The sequence below is a fragment of the Trematomus bernacchii genome, unplaced genomic scaffold (assembly GCF_902827165.1).
Source record: "Trematomus bernacchii unplaced genomic scaffold, fTreBer1.1, whole genome shotgun sequence".
Classification (NCBI taxonomy): Eukaryota; Metazoa; Chordata; class Actinopteri; order Perciformes; family Nototheniidae; genus Trematomus; species Trematomus bernacchii.
The window spans coordinates 5,904,389-5,929,790 of record NW_022987869.1 but is presented as its reverse complement, the minus strand read 5'-3'; the positions used below and the strand labels follow the sequence as shown (position 1 = coordinate 5,929,790).

At 41.2% G+C, this 25,402-nt stretch overlaps 1 protein-coding gene across 2 annotated transcripts in view; it reads right to left on the bottom strand.

The window, feature by feature from the left end:
- Positions 1-25,039, bottom strand: part of med15 (mediator complex subunit 15) — a 44,314-nt gene extending 19,275 nt beyond the window's left edge. The window contains exons 1-9 of one of the 2 annotated variants that reach the window (XM_034113673.1): positions 24,904-25,039; positions 16,603-16,690; positions 16,427-16,478; positions 15,918-15,941; positions 15,552-15,731; positions 9,787-10,115; positions 5,494-5,838; positions 4,424-4,576; positions 561-716 (exon numbers count right to left, since the gene is read on the bottom strand). In XM_034113673.1, coding sequence (XP_033969564.1) covers positions 561-716; positions 4,424-4,576; positions 5,494-5,838; positions 9,787-10,115; positions 15,552-15,731; positions 15,918-15,941; positions 16,427-16,478; positions 16,603-16,690; positions 24,904-24,971 — 1,395 coding nt within the window. In that variant the 5' untranslated portion in view covers positions 24,972-25,039. The remainder of the gene's footprint in view (positions 1-560; positions 717-4,423; positions 4,577-5,493; positions 5,839-9,786; positions 10,116-15,551; positions 15,732-15,917; positions 15,942-16,426; positions 16,479-16,602; positions 16,691-24,903) is intronic. The other variant, XM_034113674.1, reaches the window with a different exon arrangement.
- Between the last annotated feature and the right edge of the window lie 363 nt (positions 25,040-25,402).

Here is a 25,402-nt window from a genome sequence, read left to right as displayed (position 1 = left end):
AAGTGACAAAAGGAGAAGGCCAATTCAGTATTACATTCACTCCTCCAGGGGGCCGGACACATTCGCTTCAAAGGGCCCTTTTAGGCTTGTGGTTGCTCCCTTTCCTGTAGAGTTTAGATTAAAACCTCTTAGTTTAGAGTTATGTCTCTGGCATAACTTCCCTCTTTATATTTTAACCTACAGTGGCCTTATGTGTGCAAAGGCTTGGATTTTTAAAAAACCAACCTAAAAATAGAGTAATAGGTGTTTTGTTTTTTTAAAAGGAAACAAAAATAATTTCAGTGTTTTGTTTTCAGAAAGTTTGGAGGGTTTTTGTTCTCGCACATTTCAGACTTTATAACCTCAGAGAATACTTAGTTTTTTGTAAATTTGCCACTTGAATCTCAGAATATTGGGATTATTCTTTCCAATTTTCAAGTTTTTTCCCTCTATAATAAGACTTTAATCTTCTTATATGACACCATACTGTTTTGTGCTGAATCTTTTCATAATAATACACGTCCCTAGCAGTAGACAGAGGCACACGGGGGAGGGGCAGAGGTCAGAGTGTGGATAAATACCTGCTGTGTCATAGGCTGTCCTCCCACAGCGGCAGCAGCAGCGGCGGCTGCGGCAGCTGCAGCGGCGGCGGCGGCGGCAGCTGCAGCGTTTGGAGGCGGGATAGAGGGATTCAGGGCTCGAGGCATCCGGGCTGGAATCATCCCGGGACGAACCAACTTCAGAGGACAGGGGAGCATACAGACACACATTAGCCCCTATCCTCCACTCTAACCCTGATGACTTATGGTGCGTTTGGACATGAACCAAAGCCATTAGGCGCTTTCACATCGGAGTACTTTTCCCGTACTTTTCCCAGAAATAGTTCCGATAGTTCCTGGGATGTTGCGTTCACACCAAAAATATCTTTTTTTAGCATTAGCCCAGCGCACCAACGGAGAGAGACTAACTTATGGCAACACAAAATAAAACGTGGGATCGGTGTAGTGATGTCGGCGCTTCTGACGAGTTACCCGGGGCTTCGGGTGGCCATTTACTGCCACCCAAAGTCCCGGACTCCGGGGGGCTCCGGGACTTCGGGTGGCAGTATCCGCCGTGAAGTTGTTTGAGGCCTGCCAGTAAACCCAAAGCAGAAGAAGAAGAAGTGACGTCAGCGGCTTCATTTGCGTAATCCTCCCTCAGGGATTTATTCCGGTGTGAACGCGATTTACTAGATAGTTCCGGGGAAATAAAAGTTCTATGCTATAACTATTCCTGGGAAAAGTACTTGGTGTGAAAGCTCCTAATGTTATACATACATACAAGGGTTTCCGATAATTACCGGTTTTTAGCTGGTAAATGTATTTAAAAAACTGTAAATTCAAAACCTGCCGGTCAAAATATCCGGTAATAATTAGGGATGCTCCGATCGATTGCACGCCGATCATTATCGGCCGATATTCACTCTTAATAGTTTGATCGGTGCTCTCTATAAAGGCCGATCAGGAGAGCTGGATCTGATCGATATGGACATAAACGCGAGTGAAGTATAACCAGACGCGAGAGAGAGATCAGAGATCAGATCAGCTGCTGAGTTTGACGGAGACACGCAGCTCTGCATGATCACCTGAAGCCCCGCCCACTGTTTAGCGAGCTGGATGAGATACAGACGGGCTGTCAGGAGAGAGGGAGGGAGAGGGGAAAAGAGAGGATCCGTTTCTCCCGTGCTATTATTCAAAGTTAATGTAAACTTTTGAATAATGTACTTCATCTACTAAAAGTCGTTTGTTTGAATGTAATAATTATGTTGTTTGGGGAAGCGTATCATTTTTGGAAAAATGAATCTGAACTTTTCGATCTTTTACGATTATAAACTGAAGCAATATAAAAATTAGCCCCATTAACTGAGTTTTAAACATCAGCATATCCAGTCATAGTCCGGTAATTACCTGCTAACGGAAACTCTGCTACACAATTATTATTATTATTATTATTATGAAACATGAACGGTAAGTTTTGAATTTGTCCGGTAAAATAAATAGTTTCCGGACATTTGACCGGCAAGAAAAAATCCTAGCGGAAACCCTGATACATACACAAGTCAATCAAAGGTAGGGTAGGTAAGTTTGAGAAACCGGCTCGAGATACACTTTTTGTTATATTCCATGGAATGCTCTTAACATCCCGATAGCAATGAATATCTTAAGTGCTTTGACAAAAAATCCATAAAAAAATGTCATCTGTGGAAGCCGTAATACTGTAAAAAGTACGACCAATCATTTTAGCCGGCCCGGCTAAAGTAACTGGATGGCCTACCTGCCTGTCAGCCTTCCATCTGTGCACAAACTTATCTCGTGCCCTCATTGGTCATGTGCGCGTTCGTGTGTGTTGGAGGAGGGGCTCTATAAGGAAGTGGCAGATTTTCTCCGGTTGTGTATTTTCAAATTGTAGCGATCTCGAGCCGGTTTCTCAAACTTACCTACCCTACCTTTAATTGATGTGGATAAATAGAGCATATTTTCCACTTGCTCAGGCCAATACAAATATCGCTCTTTTTCCTGTGGTACTGGTATTTTGTCAAGGAGTTTTGTGAAATCTTTCTGTTAATTACAAAGCGCAACCGTGCACTCCCACTGCTGTGCATGTTTACTACAGACACGGCACCTTTCGATAAAATATTTTTAAAACCGTAGGTAACGGGCCAAATGCCGGGCAAAAAGGAGTTTCAAATAAGAACTAGAGAATGCAATTCCTGAAGAAATTGCTAGTGGGAATGCTTTATGCTGAAAAGCTGACGCTGAATTGCTATGCTGAAATGTAATGTGTAAGAAGAAAGTGAAGAATTTAGATTGAAATGATACATGAACACTGGGGGCTTGAATGTGTGATGAGAGAAGAAAAGAAAGTAAAAAGGCTTGGAAAAGCAGCAGAATATTTGAACTGCAAACTTTTGAACTAACTTGATGGCGAATGATCTGTCGCCATGCCAACGGCATTTGATGACACCCCATAATACGCTTAGATGCGTTGATGGCTGCATCGTTACCAAACCTGTGAAGTTTTGGGCCGTTTGGAGCATTTTCACTGAAGTTATGAGAAAACCGTGTTTCATGGCGAGCATTGTGTTGCCATGGCAACGGCATTTGAAGAAACCCCATAATTGACGTAGAGCTGTTGAGGGCTGGACCGGTGATATACAAGCGAAGTTTGGGGGACGATCGACCGTGTCCATTGGACTTACAGCGACATCGTGCTTCATGGCGAGTGGTCTGTCGCCATGGCAACGGCATTTGATACACCATATCACAGACACCCCATAATACGCTTAGATGCGTTGATGGCTGCATCGTTACCAAACCTGTCAATGTGACATCATCGTGTTCCATGACACAGGTGTTTATATTTGAGCTAACGACGACAGCTGTGTGTCACCAATAATGCATAAAATAGGTGGAACATGTTGAAGTCAGTATGAAGTCTCCATCAGACAGAAAAGAATAGGCTCAGACAGTCTGTTAAACTCCAGTGACCACGTCGTTAGCTCAAACACGAACACCTGTGTGTTATGACATCATCGTGTTCCATGACACAGGTGTTTATATTTGAGCTAACGAGGTGTGCAGAGATCAAAGGTTTCCATTGTTCTGAATGAGAGACATGTGAACGTTTTGTCGAAGAACCGTAACAGATATCTGTGAAATTTCAAAACGTGAAGCATGTCAAGGAAGTTGAGTATCTGAAGTGTAATTTTTGTGTACTTTCGGGTTAATAATGTGGCCTTTTTGGCAGTTTAACTAAAGGTGTGCGGCTGTTACCGTGAGGAAATATCAGCCTGAAATTACAATGGGCTTTAATGGAGGCATGTTGAAAGTTTTTGTCACTTCATGCCCTCAAGAGGCATTTTGCTTAATTATTTTCCTTAATTATTTGTCATTTTTCAAGCTACGAGATGTTTTCCTACGTTTGTCATAATAGCCATCGATTTCCGACCGAGCTGAACGTTTTGATGTTTGAACGGAGTTTCTGCGATGTTCAATGCGGGAGGAGAAGAGGTGCAAAATTCCGGCGGAATAATAAAGAATTTTGTGCGTAGAAGAACAGATAGTTGGAATGCTGTTAACAGCATTCCCACTAAAAAAGTAACAGGAAGAGTAAAAGGAAGCTGATTCTCTCATAGATAAACTGCTTTAATATTATACAAGCTACTCTTGAATTCAGAGTTATGTCTTCTGTCAATTGAAAGGATTTTTATTTTGAATACTATGAGCATGCCTTTTATAAAATAGTGTTCTATATTTTTTCGTCTCTCGATTACTTGCTGTAACAATGTTATTTCCCCCTCTGTGGGAAATGTGATGTAAAATTAAACTGACACAAATTACCACCTTGCGACTTTATAAATTGTTAAACTGTGTGATTTCATTCAGAGTTTTTACACATAAAGCACCTGAGGTTGAGGCGTCTGCAGTCTCACCTGTCCCGGGGCGGTGGCAGCAGCTGCAGCGGCTGCGTTGATCTGCGCCTGCGCGGCAGCCTGCTGTGCTGCCTGCTGAGCTGCCTGCTGCTGCTGGACCTGCTGCTGCTGCAAGGCTGCACGGGCCTGCTTACACACACACACACACACACACACGCACACGCACACGCACACGCACACGCACACGCACACGCACACGCACACACACAAAGCATGCAAGCAGAGGAGAGGGGTAAGCATACTGCTGGAGTGGTGATTCATCAGGCTCAAGTTTGACCAACACATTTGGGTTTTTGGAAGCAAAAATAAATAAATCCAAACCAGTAAGGAAAAGGAACTATAAAAAGATTGAGATAGATTACATTATAATAATTAACCCAAAAATGTATATTACAAAATGACAATTCATTTATTAATATATAAAAAATAAATGGAAAATAAATTCATTTTTACTAACCTATTTGTTCTTGTATTTATTTGTATTTCACATGTTATTAACTTATTTTAATTATTAGTTTATAAGTCTACATTTGTATTTACTTTTTTATTACTAAATGTTTGATTTACTTTGATCTACTACTTAATTTACTTACTTTTATCTTATTTAATAGTCTTTATATTACCACATTATTTATTTACTTAATTATTTCTTATTTGATTCGTCTTTACATTTCCACATTTTGTATTTATCAAATTGTTACTTTATTTATCTTTGCTTTATATTAGTCTTTTATTGACATATTTATTTGAGGCTTTTTTCCCCTATAATTTATTTTCTTGATTAATCCTTAATTTATTTGTCTTTATATTTACCTTTTTTTTCCACTTTTCTTAAATACTTACTTATTTTGTATGTATCAAATTGTATATTTCCGATATTATTATTTTACAGAATAATCTTCTTTATTTTATGGCCACACAGTTAATAGTGAACCAAATAAAATCCCCATATTGCTTGAGTATATTCTGTCAACAGTGATGCAGTTGATTCGAAGAGGACTCCAACAGAAGTTTCAGGTTTTAAGGGGGCTGCTCTGTCTCACCTGGAAGGCCTGGATCTTTTGCTGGTGCTGCTGCTGCTGCTGCTGCTGACTGAGCGAGCTGATGGGAACGTGCTGAGCGGAAGTCATCTGTCCGGCCAGAGACTGAGGCACCATACCGGGCTGTTGCTGTTGCTGCTGTTGTTGTTGTTGCTGCTGCTGTGGGTGTGGAGGCATCTGCCCCGGCTGAGGCTGAGGCTGAGCCTGAACCTGCTGCTGCTGGACCATGTGCTGAATGGACTGGGCCTGAGCTTGGGCCTGGGCCTGGGCCTGAGCCTGGGCATGCTGCTGCTGGAGCTGCTGGAGCTGCACCATCTGCTGCTGCTGCTGGATCCTCGTCTGGTGCATCTGCAGACACAAACAGATATAAAACTAGCACCAACAGAACATCAATGCTGACATATACACTCATGCCCCTTTTCCACCAAACCGATTCCAGGGCCGGTTCCGGGCTAGAGCCTGATTTAGCTCTGGATCTTCCTGTTTCTACCGCAGCGGAGCTGCCTCTAAGCACCGAAAACCGGTTCTTAGCTGGCCCCACTCGACTGCCCGGCAAGAACCAAGAACCAATACTTCACGCTTACGTCGGAGGGGGGAGAGATTAACGAGCAATAACAGTTCATGGCGAGTACGGCAAATAAAAGTTGTTGTTGAGCAAAGTGACTAGAACGCGACCACACACTAAAAAAACAAACTTTATAAAGTCAGGCAACACTAACCAGGCTTAGTGTGATTCTATTTATTTTTTACCTTACTTCAATGATCATCCGTTCGCTGTTATTGATCATTGTGGAGAGCAGGCAGACGTTTTGTTTTGTATTATAGCAGCTATCGGATGGAATCAATAAATGGGCTGCACAGGTTGTCATTAGGGATGCCAGAAACTGACCATGATCAAATTCGAAAATCGGACAGCCCTGGCGAATATTAAGCGATTATTGGGGCTAAAAAGAAGAACCAGTTCGGAACCAGAAAGGCTCCAGCATGGAGCTAGAACTGGAACTGGTTTGGTGGAAAAGGGGCATAACTGGACACTTTATTAGCCCGAGAACACTAGAACACCATCACTAACGTTGGGTATATTTTACCCAATATGATATACCCGATAAAAAATACAAAATATATTAAAGTACAACAATACATGGCAAATTAAAGTACTCTCCTTTTATTTTACCCTATCCAACATCAAAAGGTATCAATGGGGGACCCTATAAAAAGGCTCTAAAATAAGTGAAAATTAGGGATCGTTAATGAAAAGTTCTAAATTAATAAAAAAATGAATCTCGGAACTTGTTCTTTGTTCCACCCGTTCCTGGGACATATGAGCCTTGTCCGGTGAAGGCACAGTCTCCTTGCATGTCAAATCCACCAGATAAATGTTTTACCCTCAATCACTAACGTCGGGTAATAATCACCCCAACATGTGCCTGTTGAAAAAATAGGGATTGGAGCATGGAAGCACGCCTACCTTCGATGACGACAGTGAGCAGCCTAAAGCTACCCAATAACCCACGCAACTCAGACCGCAGCAACACAATGAAAATCACATGAACACAATCGCATGGGTGAAAATCACCCAACCCTAGTGTTTTAGGGTTATGTACACCTTATTCAATAATAAAAATATCCAGTGAGCAGACGTTCTCTGGGCGAAAATGCCTTGTTGATGCCAGAGGAGAATGGCCAGACTGGTTAAAGACGATAGAAAGGCAACAGTAACTCAAAAACCACAAGTTACAACCAAGATATGCAGAAGACATTATCTGAACACACAACAGGTCAACCTTGAAGCAAATGGGCTACAGCAGCAGAAGACCACACAGAGTACCACTCATGTCAGCTAGGAACAGGAAACTGAGGCTCCAATTCACACAGGCTCACCAAAATTGGACAAAAATGTTGCCTGGTCTGATTAGTCTCTGCTGCGACCATGTCCATCTCTTTATAACCACAGTGTACTCATCTTCTGATGGCTACTTCCAGCAGGATAACGCGCCACAAATCTCAAATCATCTCCAACTGGTTTCTTGAACATGACGATGAGTTCACTGTTCTCAAATGGCCCCCATAGTCACCAGATCTGAATCCTATAGGGCAGGGGTTCCCAACCTTTATTGTGCCAAGGACCGGCAGATACATAAAAAAAAAAATCGCGGAATGGTTGTCAATTTTAACTGATTTATAATATTTACTCACCAGCAGGTAGCAACAGAGACTAATTGTATGTAACAGCCTGAACAAATACTAGAACAATATGCATCCAAAACATATTAACGTTTAAAAAAAAAAAAAAGAACCTGTGTTTTTCGGAAAAACGGAAAACTAAAAAACTGACGTTATTCCGTTTTTAAACCAAAACGGGAAAACAGATAAATCAACGTTTTGGTTTTGTTTGTATGATTTACGGATAATCCAGTGAATGCTGGGAAAACGAGGAGAAGGCGCATTATGAAGGAGATGTCCGGTCGCCAGGGTGTGTGTGTGTGTGTGTGTGTGTGTGTGTGTGTGTGTGTGTGTGTGTGTGTGTGTGTGTGTGTGTGTGTGTGTGTGTGTGTGTGTGTGTGTGTGTGTGTGTGTGTGTGTGAGTGACACTGGCATTTGTTTTCAGAAGATATTATGATAGTGTAGTTCGTTCCGGTGCGCACACACATCATGCGCCTTGGTGACCGGACATCTCCTTCATAAAACGAGTAATAGGGAGAATAATCGGGCAGTTCGATATGTGTAGAGGTGTGTGTGGTTAACACGTAGCAGCCTGCAGTCACTCTTACGGCCCGTCCACACAGCGGCATGCGTTGAAGCTTGCTCCATTCACTTGAATGGGGTGACGTCACGCTTCGCCGAACTGCATTGTGGGGAGCGTAGCTACGCGTTGCTCGCTGCAAAAGTTGAGCCATGTTCAACTTTTGAAGCTTCTGAAGCTTCGGTGGAAGCGTCAGCCAATCAAATCCCGTTTATGCAGCCAATCAAACCGCGTGTATGCTGGGAGAGACACACAGGTCATTTCCCCATATTCCAAAAAATGGAGCAAGCTTCAACGCACGCGTTGTGTCCGTGTGGACGGGCCGTTAAGCTGTTCTGAAGAAGGTAAACACAGTGAAGGCGGTGCGTAAAAAGGCACAGCTCTCGGTGCGCTGGTGCTGCACTTCTCAGAAAAAACAATATTTCTGTTCATCAAAAACTGTATAAATACTCCAAAAATAAGAAAATGGTGTCAGATAGACCGTCAGACGGCGGAGACAGCTTTGTTATTACGGAGCTCCGTCGTCGCGTTGTTGTTTACGTCCATGGCTCCATCTTGTATACTGGTGTCATGTTCTCGCGAGATTTGATATATCTTATATACAATATCAGCGCCCTCAAATTATATTTTTTCAAGAAAAACCCCTGCAAAGCAAAAATTGTGAAGGTTGCGATAACATGTAAAGTCAATGCAAAGCCGCAAGAGACATGAAATCACCCCTGCGGCGCAAATGACGCAAATTAGCTTAATTTGCTAGAGATCTTTTTTTTTAACTCAAGCCATATTTTCGCGTGACGCTGCCTCGCAAAAAGCCTATCATTGGTGAGAATCTCAGCCTGTCGTCACTGACGTTGTAGAATGAGAAAACCAAAACAAAACACCAGCTGTTGGCTCTGGGCGAAGGCACACAGAGCTTCCTAACTGTTTAGAAACTGGACAAAATCAGTGTTTATAAAAGCACAAACCACAGAAGGTCTATGGCATGGGGAATACAGTCGCTATTTCATTAATGTCTGTATGACGTTGTTGTGAGTGTGGACAGATCAGCTATAACGGTAGCATAGCCTGAGCCTGATTGATTGGACCTCCATTCAGAAAGCAGGCATTTCAAAAGTGTTTTGCCTGCCGTGTTGTGTGCACACTTCGAAAAGCATTCATTCAGGGTATGTTGTTATTTCGGCATTGTTTTTTGATATGTGTATTACAATTAAAATCACGCAAAATATCTTAATTCTGTTGTTGGTATCTACATGAATATAAGCCCTGCCTCCCAGCCAGCACGTCTAGTTTGAGGCGTGTGGTGCAGTGGGTTGTGTGATGGTGTTCGGATCAGGGGGTCACAGGTTCAAACCCCACTGCAGTCAGCATGTCGTTGTGTCTAACAAGTAACATGTAATGTAATGTAATGTAGTTTGAGTGATGCAAGTAAACACAAATGATGCAGCAGTCAAACTGGAATCGCGTCCAGTGTGAATGCACCATTACACAACATTTTTCAATATTTGTATTGATATTAATCAAGAAATGAATGGTTAATTACAGCTCTACAGTACCTGGTTCTGCTGCTGCTGGCTCTGGGCCTGCTGCTGCTGTTGGCTCTGGTGCTGCTGCTGCTGCTGCTGCTGTAGTTGCTGGTTCTGGTGGTGCTGCTGCTGCTGCTGCTGCTGCATCTGCTGCGCCCTCAGTTGCTGCTGCACCTGAAACTGCTGCTGGATGGCAGCGTTCTGCTGCTGCTGCTGTTGCTGTTGCAAGGCGTTCTGCTGCTGCTGCTGCTGTTGCTGCTGTTGCTGCTGTTGCTGCTGGAACTGCTGGAACTGAATGGACTGCTGCTGTTGCTGCACCTGTACCATCTGTTGCATGGGGATCTGTCCTGGACCCCCTACTGCAGGGTGATGGAGAAGAAGATAAGACACAGTTTAGAGTCAGTCCTAAACACAAACATAGGGCCAAATGTCTGCGTGCAGTACTGCACTCTTAGCAAGCTGCCAAGTGAGCATGCTCCTGTTATGTTCCATGTTCAAGTCCAGTTGGTGCCGTATGCAAGTCTAGTAAATTTACCGGGAGGTATAAAAATAAAAAAAACGAATTAACAAATTCAAAAATAGCTTTGAAGAGAGTTTGTGTGATCAGATTTGCTACCATGATGAAAACAATTATTTAAAAAAAAAAAATCACTTTAAGACAGAAAATTGATTTAAACTCCTCCTTGAGAAGACCTCTTTAGCGAGTTCACACCGGAGTACTTTTCCCACAATAGTTCATCAGAACTACGATATATTTGCGTTCACACCAAAAAGCCCCAGGAAATTAGTTCATCAGAACCATTTTTACCCGCTTCTCAGTCCCACTTTCGTGGGAGAAAAAGGTTCATATGTCTGATTGGCTGTGCGGAATGCAAACCACGCCCCGTAAAACTCTGAAAAAGTGTTCGTAGCCGCCATTGTATTTGCTAGCATTAAAAACTGTGCAGCGCACCAACGAAGAGATTACTTTTGTGAAAGCAGTTATTATGGCAACACTAAATAAATCATCGGAGCGGTGGAGTGATGAGGATGTGTCGGCGCTTCTGGCGATTTACTCTGAGGACGCGATCCAGAAGCTTCTACTGAAGGCAGTTTCCGTTGTTCAGCTAAGTTAGCCGACCTGGGAACCGTCCACAGCGCAAAGTCATGCCGGGACGACGACAAAGGTAAAATAAACTACATGCACTGCACTGTTTTAATCTGCACAATACTGGTCTCAGATGTACTTTTATTTGCTCAGTAGATCGAGCTAGCCATGCCAGCTGAACTGGCTATCATAGCTCCAAGCTGGCTAACAACATCTAGCTAGCTAGCTATTCTCAGCCGCGCCCGCTATGAAAACGTTTTGACTTGTGAATAAGTGTGCAATGTTCTGTAATTTGCTTCACTAACTCATGGCACTAATCGTGTGTTTCAGGCGAGGTGTTTCTCTTTGGATTGGAAACTAGTGAGCTTTCCCCTCCGGGATAAAACGATAATATAACGTTAGCAATTAGCATGCTAGCTGGACATAATGCTACATCCAAATAACTTGCATGGTAGTTGCTATAATTTCATGTGTCATTTGCAACATTCATTCTACATGTTAATGGTAAAAGCTTAAACAGTTGATTACCTGCATGCCACAAAGACTGATGTTCTAATATTTTGCACATTTAAGTAAAAATGTAATTGAAATTCAATTTATTTTTCCTTTTTTGTATTGATTGTTATAATTTTACTCAGCCATGTTATGTTAGATGTCAATCCACTTGCACTGTAACTACTCTGGCCTTGAAAGAAGGTTATGCATCGAACTGATGTCCACTAATCCCTATAAAACAAAGTTCAAGCATACATTAAGCACAAAACAATAAATAAGGGCACTTTGATATTTATTTTTTATTTGATATTATTTGATCCTATCTTATCTTCTACTTTACACCTGCATTTTGTACACTGTCCCTGCCTGCACCATGTCCAATGTTGTCTCTGTTGACAACCTACTAGGCGATTAAACTGATCTTGTATCTTGCTTATTTCTCCTCCTTAGGAAAGCGGGCACGGGATGACAGCTTCCTTGACACCATCATGGCGATGGAGGACCGTCGTGCCATGGTCAGCAAGGAGAATGAGGACCTGCGTGCCAAGGAGATGCACGACGAACGGCTGTGCTGCATTCACACAAGGCCCAGGAATCGGACGACCAGCTGCTCATGCTGATGACGCGCCATGCTGACTCTGCGGCGTGCCAGGTGGAGGTGTCGGCACGCCAGGTGGAGCAACAAAATACCTTTCAGGCTGGGCTTCTGGCAGTGCTAAGCGAGCTGATTAAATCCAACAGGCCTTCAATAAAAAAATAAAAAATTGTCGTAGTTGATAAACTGTACAATGACTTGTTGGGAGGCGTGTGGCACAGGTTCAAACCCCACTGCAGTCAGCATGTCGTTGTGTCCCTGGGCAAGACACCTCACCCCAAATTGCCTACACCTGGGACAGTTAATTTTGTATTATTGTGATTATATATATGCCACTGTTATTAATACTGACACTTCACTTTGCACTAAGGTGTGTCTGCTGCTGAGCTATTGTATATTGTTATTATATATATATTGCCACTCTTATTATATTATTTTGATACTACTGACACTTTCTTTTATATTGAAAATGTTAACTTCTATTTACATTAAAACTTTTAACTTGTATTTACATGCATACGACACACCTGGGACAGCGTGATGCCGTTATTGATATTGTCTTGAGTGTGCAATAAAAGAGAACCTACATGGCGATTAAACAGATCCTGTATCTTGCTTATTTCTCCTCTGACACTGTATCTTTACAGTGACCTGTGTAGCATCCTATACATCACATGTAAGTGATTATTCTGATACCATCATGTTTCATCGGTTATAAACTGGCGAAGCTTTATTCGTTGTGTCCCACCCCAAATATGTGGCTTTGAAAAAGATAATTTCATTGTATTTCAAAATGGCATCCATCAACACAAGCACTATTTATAGAAAGAGAAATGGTTAAGTTTGTAATTACCAGTGTTGTGAGTTCAATATTTTAATTAATTATAGTAAGGGAACATCTTAGGAGTTAGTGTAGTGAGTTTCAGAGCAGTGTAATCATTATTTGACCTAAAACTAAATGTTTTTATGAATGTCCTCTGAGGAGGACATGGGGATTTGCTAACTTTTTATTTACCCATTTTACAAGACACAAATGGAGGCCACTATGGGCCAAAACTAACACGTAGGTTTCTGTAGGGTTCATGGCAGACGGATGCAGTTGCTCTCGGGAGGATATATAATAAAGGTGTGTTAACTGCTGAGCCTATTTACTGTGCATACGAGTACGACACACCTGGCACAGTTTATTCATTTCACACAGGTTACGCAATCCATAGCGCGTGCATGTCGTCGTCCGATCCTTTTGTCAATCCTTCTTAACCGCCTTCGCTTCCGAATCAGCATTGCTATTGCATTTGACTGGTCGACGATCTGAATTTGTGTTTGCTTAAATAACTCAGACGAAGCTCATGTCTGAGGTCGGAAGGTAAACAGACGCCTCATATACAGCAGGTGGGCGTGGCAGTATACGCGGGAGGTTCTTCTTCTTCTCTCAGTTTTTTGGCGGATTGCAACTTTAAGGTGCATACCGCCACCTACTGTACTCGCCGTGAAGTTGTTTGCGGCCTGCCAGTAAACCAAAAGCAGAAGAAGAAGAAGTGACGTCAGCGGCTTAATTTGCCTAATCCACCCCCAGGAACTCATTTTGGTGTGAACGCGATCTGCTTTAGTTCATCAGAACTAAAAGAGTTCTCATGAACTATTGTGGGAAAAGTACTTGGTGTGAACGCGCCTCTTGTCTACCATGAGGACTTCAAATACTGTGGGTGCATGAAGAGGAATGGCAAGACATAATAGATTTGAACTGGTCAAAGATAAGCACTGTTAATAGTATATCTGTGTAGGTAAATAGAACCAATATTGAATACTGCCTTTCATAAGGGATATTGGGAATGGGGGAGAAGATTGATTTAAGGGGACACTTGATTTCTTTGGAGTGTGGATAGGTGAAAGTGCAAACAATGGAACACCAACCACAGGCAACAAGGAAAGTGTGTGTGAGCCTTGTCACACAGCCAGTTTTGGGGTAGTTGCCCAAAAACAGTATTGCATTACACTTTACTAGTTACTTTAAAAAAAAGTAATGCCTTATTTTTCTAAATGACTCACTGCTGAAAGTAATTAGTAACACTTTGTTACATTACTTTTGGATTACTCTGTAACATCCCCTGAGATGCACAGTAAATCAAATGACAAATAACAATATAAAGTTAACCTAAATTAGAACTAGATCAGCCAAAATCCTTAATATAATAAGGACAATACTGTACACAGACCTCTTTTTTCTGCTCTTTGTTTGAACAGCAGCCATGTTTGTAATGTAGTTGCCAGCTTAGTGAACCCGGAAATGTTGAGTACCCCAAAGTTTTATGTTAGAAATGTATAGATGTATATAAACTGCCAGATGCTAACTTGCATATGTTGGGCCATTTGCACAAATGAATGGCATTATAGCCTATGTAAACAAATGTACAAAAAAGACTTGGACAATTTGGGAGTGGTTTTGGGGGGTTATTGAGGATGCTTCTCAGTATCAAAAATTGCAGTTGTAACCAGAAAGTGGCCATATTTGTACTCTCGGTGGGCCGATCTTGACTACCATGAGTAGTGTTGCGAGCATTGGATATAGAGAGCACACTATGAAAATGATTGACACAAATGTAAACAAAATCAGTGCTTCGAGGACAACTATTTGCAGTTTCTGATTAAAACTGTTGTTTGTGATCCTGAAAATGGCGGAAATGAATTCAGCATCATAAGTAACCTCAAAAATCACTCCAAAATTGTCCAGATCAGCCAAGTCATTTTACAACTATTTTCCACATAGGCTATAATGGTAATTGATGCTAATGGATGCTACTTACGCCAATTGTGCAAACTACCCAACATATGCAGGTTGGCATCCGGCAGTTTCTATGTGCTGGGGACCTGTACTATAAATTGCTAACATAAAACTGTGTGGTACTTAACATTTCTGGGTTCACAATAGGACTCTATGAGCTGGCAAACAGACTGATATGCAGATAGTTGAAGACATTCAAGTATCTCATTTATTTAAAGTGTCGTGTGGGAGGATGGGGAAGTTAAACGAAGATGTGTTTTCTGTGGTTGGTGAACTGAACTGAAACTAATACGATATGTGGATTATTGTTTTGGAATAACCGGGAACTGTACAAAGAAAACCTGGAACGGAGTTTTGTGGATTATACTATTTTTGTTGGACTATTTTTCATGAACTATATCGATTACACTTTTTTCACTCACATGGGACTCACTGTTCTTGAACTATTGAATATATTATTTGTCTGCATTTAAAGAGATGTGTTTTTGTTTTTGTTCAAAGGTATTAATTTACTATATTGAAAATACAGAAATATTGTACTGGTTAAGAGGGGCATGTGCTGTATGTTTTTCCCGTCGGTAACATGTACTCTTTGTAGGGTTTGACTCGATCTTAACTATAAATTGTCAGGCCTGACCTGACTGGCACCCAGCAACTATAGTCGAACCACTACAAGGTAATGAGATAATGTTGTGCTTGGTAACTGTATTGTAATTACTGCTGTCACCAGTAACGCGCTACATTACTACCTTACAGACAAATGTAGTTTGATTAAAGTAACACGTTACTTTGAGGCGTGTAACGCCCATCACAGCACACAGAGGAAACACACTCACTGGCTTGCGGGTTTCCAGCCACCCCCGCCATGGCATGCTGGCCTATCTGCATCTGCCCCCCTATCTGCATCTGCCCCATGGCCCCCATGCCAACAACGGGAGCCCCAGTAGGGCGAGGCCCCATGCCGATGGCGCCCGGGCCTCCAACCCCTGTCAGGTTAGTCAGGGCATTCATGGGATCTGGCAAAGGATAGACAACAGAAAAATATTACCCAGCTCCAGCATAGTCAAATTTCAGACTTGATCTGACCAATAAAGTATTATCGTATCGTATCGTATACACAGCAGAAACCCTAAAACACCATGAGACTATATTGAAAGTAAAGGACAGCAAAGACAAGTGAGAAAACAACACAGCGCACTCACCCGGGCCTCCTAGGGTCTTCTTGTCTGTCAAAGAGAGACATGTGATTAGAAACTCCTGCACTTACTGTGGAGCATGGAGTGGTTATTGATGCTTTAAATCATCTGGATTAATAATAATTAAAATAATAATACAAACATTTAAAAATAAAGTGATATAGTAACTGTTGAAACATGATATTACGGTAAAACGTTGATCATTTAAATAAATAAAGCTTTATTATTATTATTACCTGACATATTTGATGTCGACAAAATGTGAAATATCTCTTCATCTTGTGTTAACCACAACCTTATTTTTCAGGCATCTACCCAAAAAGCCATTTACTTCCATTTGAGGGAACAGGAAGTGATCACATTCTGACTCAATTATTGGTTTTAGGACTCATTCCTGTACCACTTTATAATAAATTATGACAAAGACTTTACAACCCAAATCCATACATTAAAACAACTGTTTAAAAGTTGTGTAGCATATCAGTACCGCCCTGTATTAAGAGTCAAATACTCACGAATGTCTCTGAAGTGTATGATCAGCCTCGCGACCAGAGATAAATACTCTTCCTGAGGAAAGAAAGAGGGAGAACTGTTTCAACATCCATCATGAAAATAATCCTTATTTCATCTTTAAGCAAACTCCTGCTCTGAAAACATGTTTCCTGCCGTGGGAAAGACTCCCAGTACTCACTCTGGATTTGGCTTTTACGTAGACGTGGTTCTCCATGTCAATGCTCGATTTGGTGTGTGCGGTTCCTGCCTTCCTCATAGCTTCTTCACTGGAATCATGCACATGGATGAAAAACTTTAACAAGGTTTTATCATTCACACTATGGCTTTAAACACGAAAAATATTCAACGCAGTTACACCTTTCTGAACATGTTAAATTCTTATAAACTACACATTCATGAATCTTACTGCATCTTGTGTTTTGAATTGTATGCATGCACGTCTGTATTAGGGATCGACCAATATGGCTTTTTCAAGGCCGATACCGATACCGATTATTAGTAATCAAGGAGACCGATAACCGATATTTGGAACCGATATACATTTGCAGTAAAATCAGAAAATCTTGGTGTGAAAATGTAGAATAACACAACTTCTTTGAAATGCCTTTTTATGTTTAATGAACTTTTCAACATCTTAAAACTGGTTTCCTCTCTGTGACCCTGAGTAAAGTAAATGAAGTAAAAATAAAATAAAAACTACTAAAACTTGTTCTGAACTTCTGATATTTGAGTCTCACTCATTTAGTAGTCCCAATTCATCAGCACCAGATTGTGGTGCAGAAAGCAGTTGCTGCGAGGCTCCACTAGCAGCCGTCACAGTCCCAGTCGTCCCAGCGCGTCACAGTTTCTCCGCTGCGAGACGCTACCCGCCCCCCCCCGGTCCCTTTGTAACTGGGAAACTGATAGAATTGGATCATAAGATCGTGTTGTTTTTGCAACTTCAGCATAGGGGATTGGGATGTTTATTGAACTTCGGCTTTCAACTGATTTACCTTCGAAACACCGATCGCTGCTGCTGCTGCTTGCCTCTGTCTGTGTCTGCGTTCTTCGCACCTGCCTGTAATCTGAGAAGGTCCCGCCTCTCTGGCTGGGAAAATCTTCAGTGTTGATTGACACTTCAGTAATAGCCTATCAGATAGCGCTGTGGGCGGGACATTGCTCGAGAACAGTGGTGACTGCAGCCAGAGAAACGGCCGCATCAGAGCCAAAGTTTTATCGGCAATTTGATTCAAAAAAGGCCGATACCGATAATCTGTAGAATGCGGAATATCAGCCTCGATAATCGGCCAGGCCGATAATCGGTCAACCCCTAGTCTGTATGCTTTTATGTAATGTTTAGGTTGAAAAGCACCTTTGAGTATATGAAAAATGAAATGCATCATTGATTTTATTACTGTATATAAATATATTAAATGCTGCAGACAATTCCATTTAAATAAACATACATGTTCAAAACGTTCAGCTCGAATCGATGGCTATTACTTTTATCATTCATAACTTTCATAATTCCAGAGATACATCCCATAATACATCACATTTTTAACATGGAAGTCAATGGAGAAACTCTTCAGACTTCAACAATCTTCATGAAACTTCAACTGCTAACTGCTCCTTCATACTTTCACTCAGAAACCTCATTCCAACTTTAAAATGTTACACATCTTTCTGACATTATTTGTGTAACACAACTTTTAAATCTGATTTGTACTTTTAGAGATATTAAACATTGTTCAGACCTTGGTAAAGAGGCCTTCTTCAGATTTTAGAGTGCGTGATGTCACAGCTTGAGTGGAGGACAGATTTAATTTTGCCTTCATATTTTCTTTTAAATCTGCCTTAATTCCCAAACCCTACATTCCTGAGACATAATTTTCCATGACAAACGTAGGAAAACATCTCGTAGCTTGAAAGATAAAAAAATAATTAAGCAAAAATAATTAAACAAAATGCCTCTTGAGGGCATGAAGTGACAAAAACTTTCAACATGTCTCCATTAAAACCCATTGTAAGTTTAGCCTCACCTTTCCCCACCACAGCAGCCGCACACCTTTAGTTAATCTGCCAAAAAGGCCACATTATTAACCCGAAAGTACACAAAAAGTACACTTCAGATGCTCAAGTTCCTTGACATGCTTCACGCTTTGAAATTTCACCGATATCTGTAACGGTTCTTCAACAAAATGTTCACATAACAAGTTTATCTCTCATTCAGAACAATGAAAATGCTCTCCTCTCACTGATCACCATGGAAACCTTTGATCTCTGGACACGTCGTTAGCTCAAATATAAACACCTGTGTCATGGAACACGATGATGTCATAACTCCAATTGACATAATTAGAGCAGCACACTAATGACGTGGTCACTGGAGTTTAACAGACTGTCTCAGCCTATTCTTTTCCGTCTGATGGAGACTTCATACTGACTTCAACATGTTCCACATATTTTAGACATTATTGGTGACATTATTGGTTATTATTTAGTTCTAAAGTTTTCAGTTAAAATATTCTGCTGCTTTTTCATGCATTTAGACTTTTATTTTCTTGTTATTTCACATTCAAGTCCCCTCTATTCATGAACCCTTTAAAGTACTCAGCCACACCACTTATATACCAGGTGCGACTGTTGCTATGTGAGTTAGGCCTAGGCTCCACGGGAACGAAAACGGGTTGAATCCGCATATTTCTCTTGCGTATAGCCCTTTAAGCTAGACGACGCCGTAACGGAACGGTAGAAACGGACCCTGCAAACGACAACGGGTCCAAAGGTGGATAGATCTGGGAACGGAGCGCTCTGGGGGGTCCAACGGGGCCGTGTGGTAGCCTATACGGTCATCCGTTTCTGATAATGACGACGCAATAGCCCCGCCTCTCCCCGCCTCTGCTGCTCACCCCCGCAAAAGTACACTGCACACTGAATTCAGATTATTTATCTTTATCTCGATATGGACATAAACGCGAGTGAAGTCTAATCTGACAGGACGGAGACACGCAGCTCCTCCCGCTGTGATGCAGCGGGAGCAAAACACACACTTCAAGTCAGATCATCACCCTTAGCTATTTTAATTACCTCTCAAACTACCTAAACTAGTTATAAATATGTTTATTTTTACTGTCGGGTCACTCATTACAGGATCAGCTGCTGCATGAGACAGACACTGACGCTGTCAGAAGAGAGGAAAAAGAGACAGGCTCCGTGTATTTTATGATTATATATCATTATATCGTCGTTATTCATTTGTTTTAAAGCTCAATAAATAACAATGAAGACCTTTGACCGGCACTTTTATAATTTTGTCCACGGGAACGCATATGGCAAAACACATAGGAGTAACGCAAACGCCAAAAAGCTTCCGCCCACACGCAATATACACCGGATTGTGTCAAGCTACACGAGACAGCTCCGTTTACATCCAACCGCTGGAAAAGCTGCGGTACATATGCCGAGCCTGTACGTGGAGCTGTAACTTCCTCCACAAAAGCAGCAACTTCCTCCACAAAAGCAGCGAAGAAGAATGGTTGTCATGGCTGCACTTCTGTTTATTCTCCTTGGTGGGGGCCGAGGGATCCGGGCAGAGTTTTTCGCCGGTCAACGTGTGTTAAAGTTTAAATCTTCCGGACAAAATTATAAAAGTGCCGGTCAAAGGTCTTCTTTGTTATTTATTGAGCTTTAAAACAAATGAATAAGGACGATATAATGATATATAATAATAAAATACACAGAGCCTGTCTCTTTTTCCTCTCTTCTGACAGCGTCAGTGTCTGTCTCATGCAGCAGCTGATCCAGTAATGATGACTCGACAGTAAAAATAAACATATTTATAACTAGTTTAGGTAGTTTGAGAGGTAATTAAAATAGCTAAGGGTGATGATCTGACTTGAAGTGTGTGTTTTGCTCCCGCTGCATCACAGCGGGAGGAGCTGCGTGTCTCCGTCCTGTCAGATTAGACTTCACTCGCGTTTATGTCCATATCGAGATAAAGATAAATAATCTGAATTCAGTGTGCAGTGTACTTTTGCGGGGGTGAGCAGCAGAGGCGGGGAGAGGCGGGGCTATTGCGTCGTCATTATCAGAAACGGATGACTGTATAGGCTACCACACGGCCCCGTTGGACCCCCCAGAGCGCTCCGTTCCCAGATCTATCCACCTTTGGACCCGTTGTCGTTTGCAGGGTCCGTTTCTACCGTTCCGTTACGGCGTCGTCTAGCTTAAAGGGCTATACGCAAGAGAAATATGCGGATTCAACCCGTTTTCGTTCCCGTGGACCCTAGGCCTTAATCTTTCAAATACAAGGTTGCTTGTTTGATTCAAGCTCTTGTAGTCAATATGTCAAGGTATTTATCCTTAACATTTTATCAGCTAACTAATGACACACACTCAGAGGATCTTTATAAACGTTTTAAGTATTGCACATCTTTAAACATGACTCTTATAAATCACTTTTAAAACCAGCGATGCACTAGTGTCACCTTTTCTAAAATAGAAACTTCAATGTTCACATCTTTCTAAATGATTCTACTGTTCAATGACCTACAAATAATCCTAATAATAATAATCCCATTTTCAATCTTCCAACTGTTCATATTTTTTGGTCAATTAACAATCCTGTTACAAATGTGTTGTTCAACAAATTTGAGCCTTTGCCACATTTATTTGATCACCATGGAAACCTTTGATCTCTGGAAACGTCGTTATTCAAATATAAACAGCTCTATGTCAATTATGGGGGGTCATCATATGCCGTTTCCATGGAAACGCATCCCTCGCCATAAAACACGATGTCGCTGTAACTCCAATGGACACGGTCCGATCGCCCCCCAAACTTCGCTTGTATATCACCGGTCCATGCCTCAACAGCTTTACGCCAAATCTGAGATCTCACCATAGGCTGTTGCCATGGAAACGCATCCCTCGCCATAAAACACAATGTCGCTGTAGCTCCAATGGACACGGTCCGGTCGTCCCACAATCTTCACCTGTATATCACCTCTCCATGCCTCAATAGCTCTACGTCAAATCTGACATCTCACCATATGCCGTTTCCATGGAAACGCATCCCTCGCCATAAAACACGATGTTGTCGTAACGCCTATGAAAAGGGTCAAAACAGCACCACACTTCAGATAATGGTTAACGGTCCAGCCCTCAACAGCTCTACGTCAATTATGGGGTTTCATCATATGCCGTTTCCATGGAAACGCATCCCTCGCCATAAATGACGATGTCGCTAGAACTCCTATGAAAATGTTCAAAAAGTGCTCAAACTTCACATGTGTGCTAACAGTCCAGCCGTGAAGACATCTACGGGACAGTTTTTGAGATTTCTTCAAATGCCGTTGCCATGGCAACACAATGCTCGCCATGAAACACGGTTTTCTCATAACTTCAGTGAAAATGCTCCAAATGGCCCAAAACTTCACAGGTTTGGTAACGATGCAGCCATCAACGTATCTAAGCGTATTATGGGATGTCATCAAATGCCGTTGGCATGGCGACAGATCATTCACCATCAAGTTAGTTCAAAAGTTTGCAGTTCAAATATTCTGCTGCTTTTCCAAGCCTTTTTACTTTCTTTTCTTCTCTCATCACACATTCAAGCCCCTAGTGTTCATGTATCATTTCAATCTAAATTCTTCACTTTCTTCTTACACATTACATTTCAGCATAGCAGCTTAGCGTCAGCTTTTCAGCACAAAGCATTCCCACTAAGCAATTTCTTCAGGAATTGCATTCTCTAGTTTATCATGATATCCGTCATGCATATTTCAATACCAATATATCACAATAAAGCGTGTCATTTTACAGTTTTGTTATCAACCTCCATATGCCCGCAGTGTTTCTCCTACCATTGTCTTGGCGGGGCGCTGCGCCCTGCCAACGGAGCCCCGCGCCCCGCCTGTAATTCAAGGTGTTTTTTTTATTTAAAAAATATATATATATGGCACTAAATTGCAACTGAAGTAATCTATCTACGGTCACTTTTCACATTGAACATGTGCTCTTTTATTGAATAAACTAAACGCCTATGTTATTTATCCAATGTATGTGCATGTTTCAGTGTCCACTGCTTTGCGTATTCACATTCTCCCTCCGCTCTGTTTCTGAAGGGCTCCACTCCCCCCCCCACACACACACACACACACACACGCACGAATGCACACACTCACAATCAGAGACAAGAGCGGGAGGAAAGGAGGAGAACAACAAAGTGTAAAAAAGTCAAACAAATCTGCATTATTGCCCCGAGCTCTGCTGTCTGCCCGTTTGTGTGTCCCCCCCCAGTTTCAAATTCGTTTATTATTATTTTTTAACCTCAAGCCGTTATCGTCACGGAGGAGAAGGACACACACAGCCTGCCCAGGTGGACGAACGCGACAACGTAGCGTGCGCATTCTAAAAATAGCTCACAGATGGTGAGCCGGTACCGCGGTTTTGAACTACAGTATTGAATTTGACAGAAAACAACAATGAAACGCCAGCAGAAGAATAGTCTAATGAGTTGGGTGAAAAAAAAGACAGGAGATGTGAGTTGGTTTATTCAGTAAATTAGCTCAGGATAATTGGATGTTCTGTCTACACCTGTTGATGTGAGGCTAATGCAGGATTTGCTAGCTTGATGCTACCGGTATTTAGCGGCAGTGACTCAACAAATTGCCTCTTAAAATGTATCGTCAGCAATGTATGACAAGCAGACTGCTTGTTTAATGTTAGACTCACACCAATAGCTCAATATGATCATAACAAGATTGCTTTTATATCAGAGAACAGATGAGGTGGAGCTGCCTCCAGCAATAGAGGATGAGGCAGAGAGAAGCAGCAGCAGCACAGGGTTGCAGCAGGTATGTTATATGCTGTAGTCAGGTGATTTAAATGTATCAATGAAAGGAAGAAGTGTAGGCTACATGATAAGAAGGGAATACAGTTTGTACACTGTACTTTATTACTTTTTAATGTACAAATACTTTGTTACTGTACGATAACAATAACAATAATCCACAGCTCCTCTCTCTGCTCCAGAGGATAAAAAAAGAAAAGTTCAGCACCCTGCCAAGGCAGTAAACCTAGGGGAAACACTGTGCCCGTCTTGTTTACATGCGTGTTTGTTTACATAAAAACATCGCACTGTCACAATATCCCATATAACATCGTAGGCACCATGAAAAATCTGCGAGTTTCCCTATTATTATAATATTTGGCCTAGTATTTTTCCATGTGTTTATTATTGTTGTTGTGTAATTTTATTATTTATATATATTTATTTTCTATTCTAATTGTAATGTCTGAATATTCTTTAAAATTACAAATGTGTTGATAATGTAATTGCCAGTTTGTAATTTTTTTAAGCCAAGCTTAATAGGTTTTGGTAACAGGGTTGCACGCATGTTGAGGGACACACATTCAGTGTAAAATGATTGTTAGTTACAATATGTTTATAATTAAACAAATAGCTTTGACCATTACAAAAGACATATATCTACACAATAATTGCAAGACAAGTGAATAAATAACCAATTGTAAATGTTATATTTGATATGGAAGTTGGTCACCAAGGAGGGATAAGAGAAAAATGCATTTTAGGGGGTATTTGAGAGCTATTTGACAATGTAAATGATATTGAGAAACCGCTTTTTCTACAACTGAATTTACATTTTGTGTAAGGACAAGTATATCTGAAATAACAAGTGCATGTTCTGGGATTTTGGCCGTGCATTATTTGAAATGTCATAGGTGGGACAGAATATTTCCTCCAATTCTGCAATGGCCCTTACTGTATGTATACCCCTGTGGCCTGCATAGTAGCGGTGATTCATATGCACTTGTATTATTAAATGTAGAGCCATTTCCATTAGACTTGTAGAATACATATTTATTTATGTTGAATGCGTGGATATTTTTGTTTTGCTTTATTTATTTTTATCTATGAAAAAAAAAATGTTGCCCAGCATAATTAAACATTAAGAAAAAAAGTTGTATCCCTATATGTCAGGAATGAGTAATGAACGTAGAATAACGTAATGTGGTAGTACAAGTATATAAAAAACACTTAAATAAATGAGCTCGATATTTCTGAGAAGAAACACATTTAAAAAAAAAGTGTATATGAAATGTCTCAACTCGAGTGATGCTTAAACGAGTAAAGAGTTAACTCGCTGTGTGGGCAGACTAACGTTAGCAGCTAATAATGCTAATAATAAACTATGACTTATATATATCCATTAAGCATTGTTTTATTGCTGCTATGTACGCCGAATTGAAGAGTGGGTACGGGTCTTGCTTGATGTATTTTCCGCTATGTTTGTGGACCTGTGCTAAGTTTAATATCATGCGAGTCGGTGTTAATTTACAGGTTTTTTAAGCACGGTTTGACGTGACGTGCTTTCTCTGCAGAGCTAACGTTAGCTTAGCTCAATTGGCTATCGCAACAGTAACAGAAAGAGAGATTTAGCCAACAACAAAACACTGAAGGAAAATATCTCACATCTGAGCAACGACTTTCTGTCGGAACTGAGGGCTCCTCCAGTCGCTATCCGTCCCGGGGCCGTCCATCACAGAATTTATATATTTATGGAGGGTTTTTACTGCAAGAGTTTAATGTTTTCCCTCTGCGCTTCCTCCTTCCGCTCAGGGGAAAATGGCGGCTGATGTATTTTTCTATGAATAAACGGTATCGCCGCCTGCTGGCAGACCGCAGAATTGCAGCTGCTGGAGAGACGTATCCAGAGACTTTACTGCAGTAAAAGTAAATACGCAGAGGTGGAAAAAAGTCACTCGGATGTTGTAAAAGTAGAACTATCAGAATGTAAAAATACTTTGTTACAAGTAAACGTCCTGCAATCTAAATGTGACTCAAGTAAAAGTACAAAAGTATTAGCATCAAAAATACTTATGTTTTAATGCATTAAAGTGTTATCAAAGCTGGTAAAGGTGCAGCTAGTTTGAATGACTTTGTATACTGCAGGGTAGCTTTTAATTATACC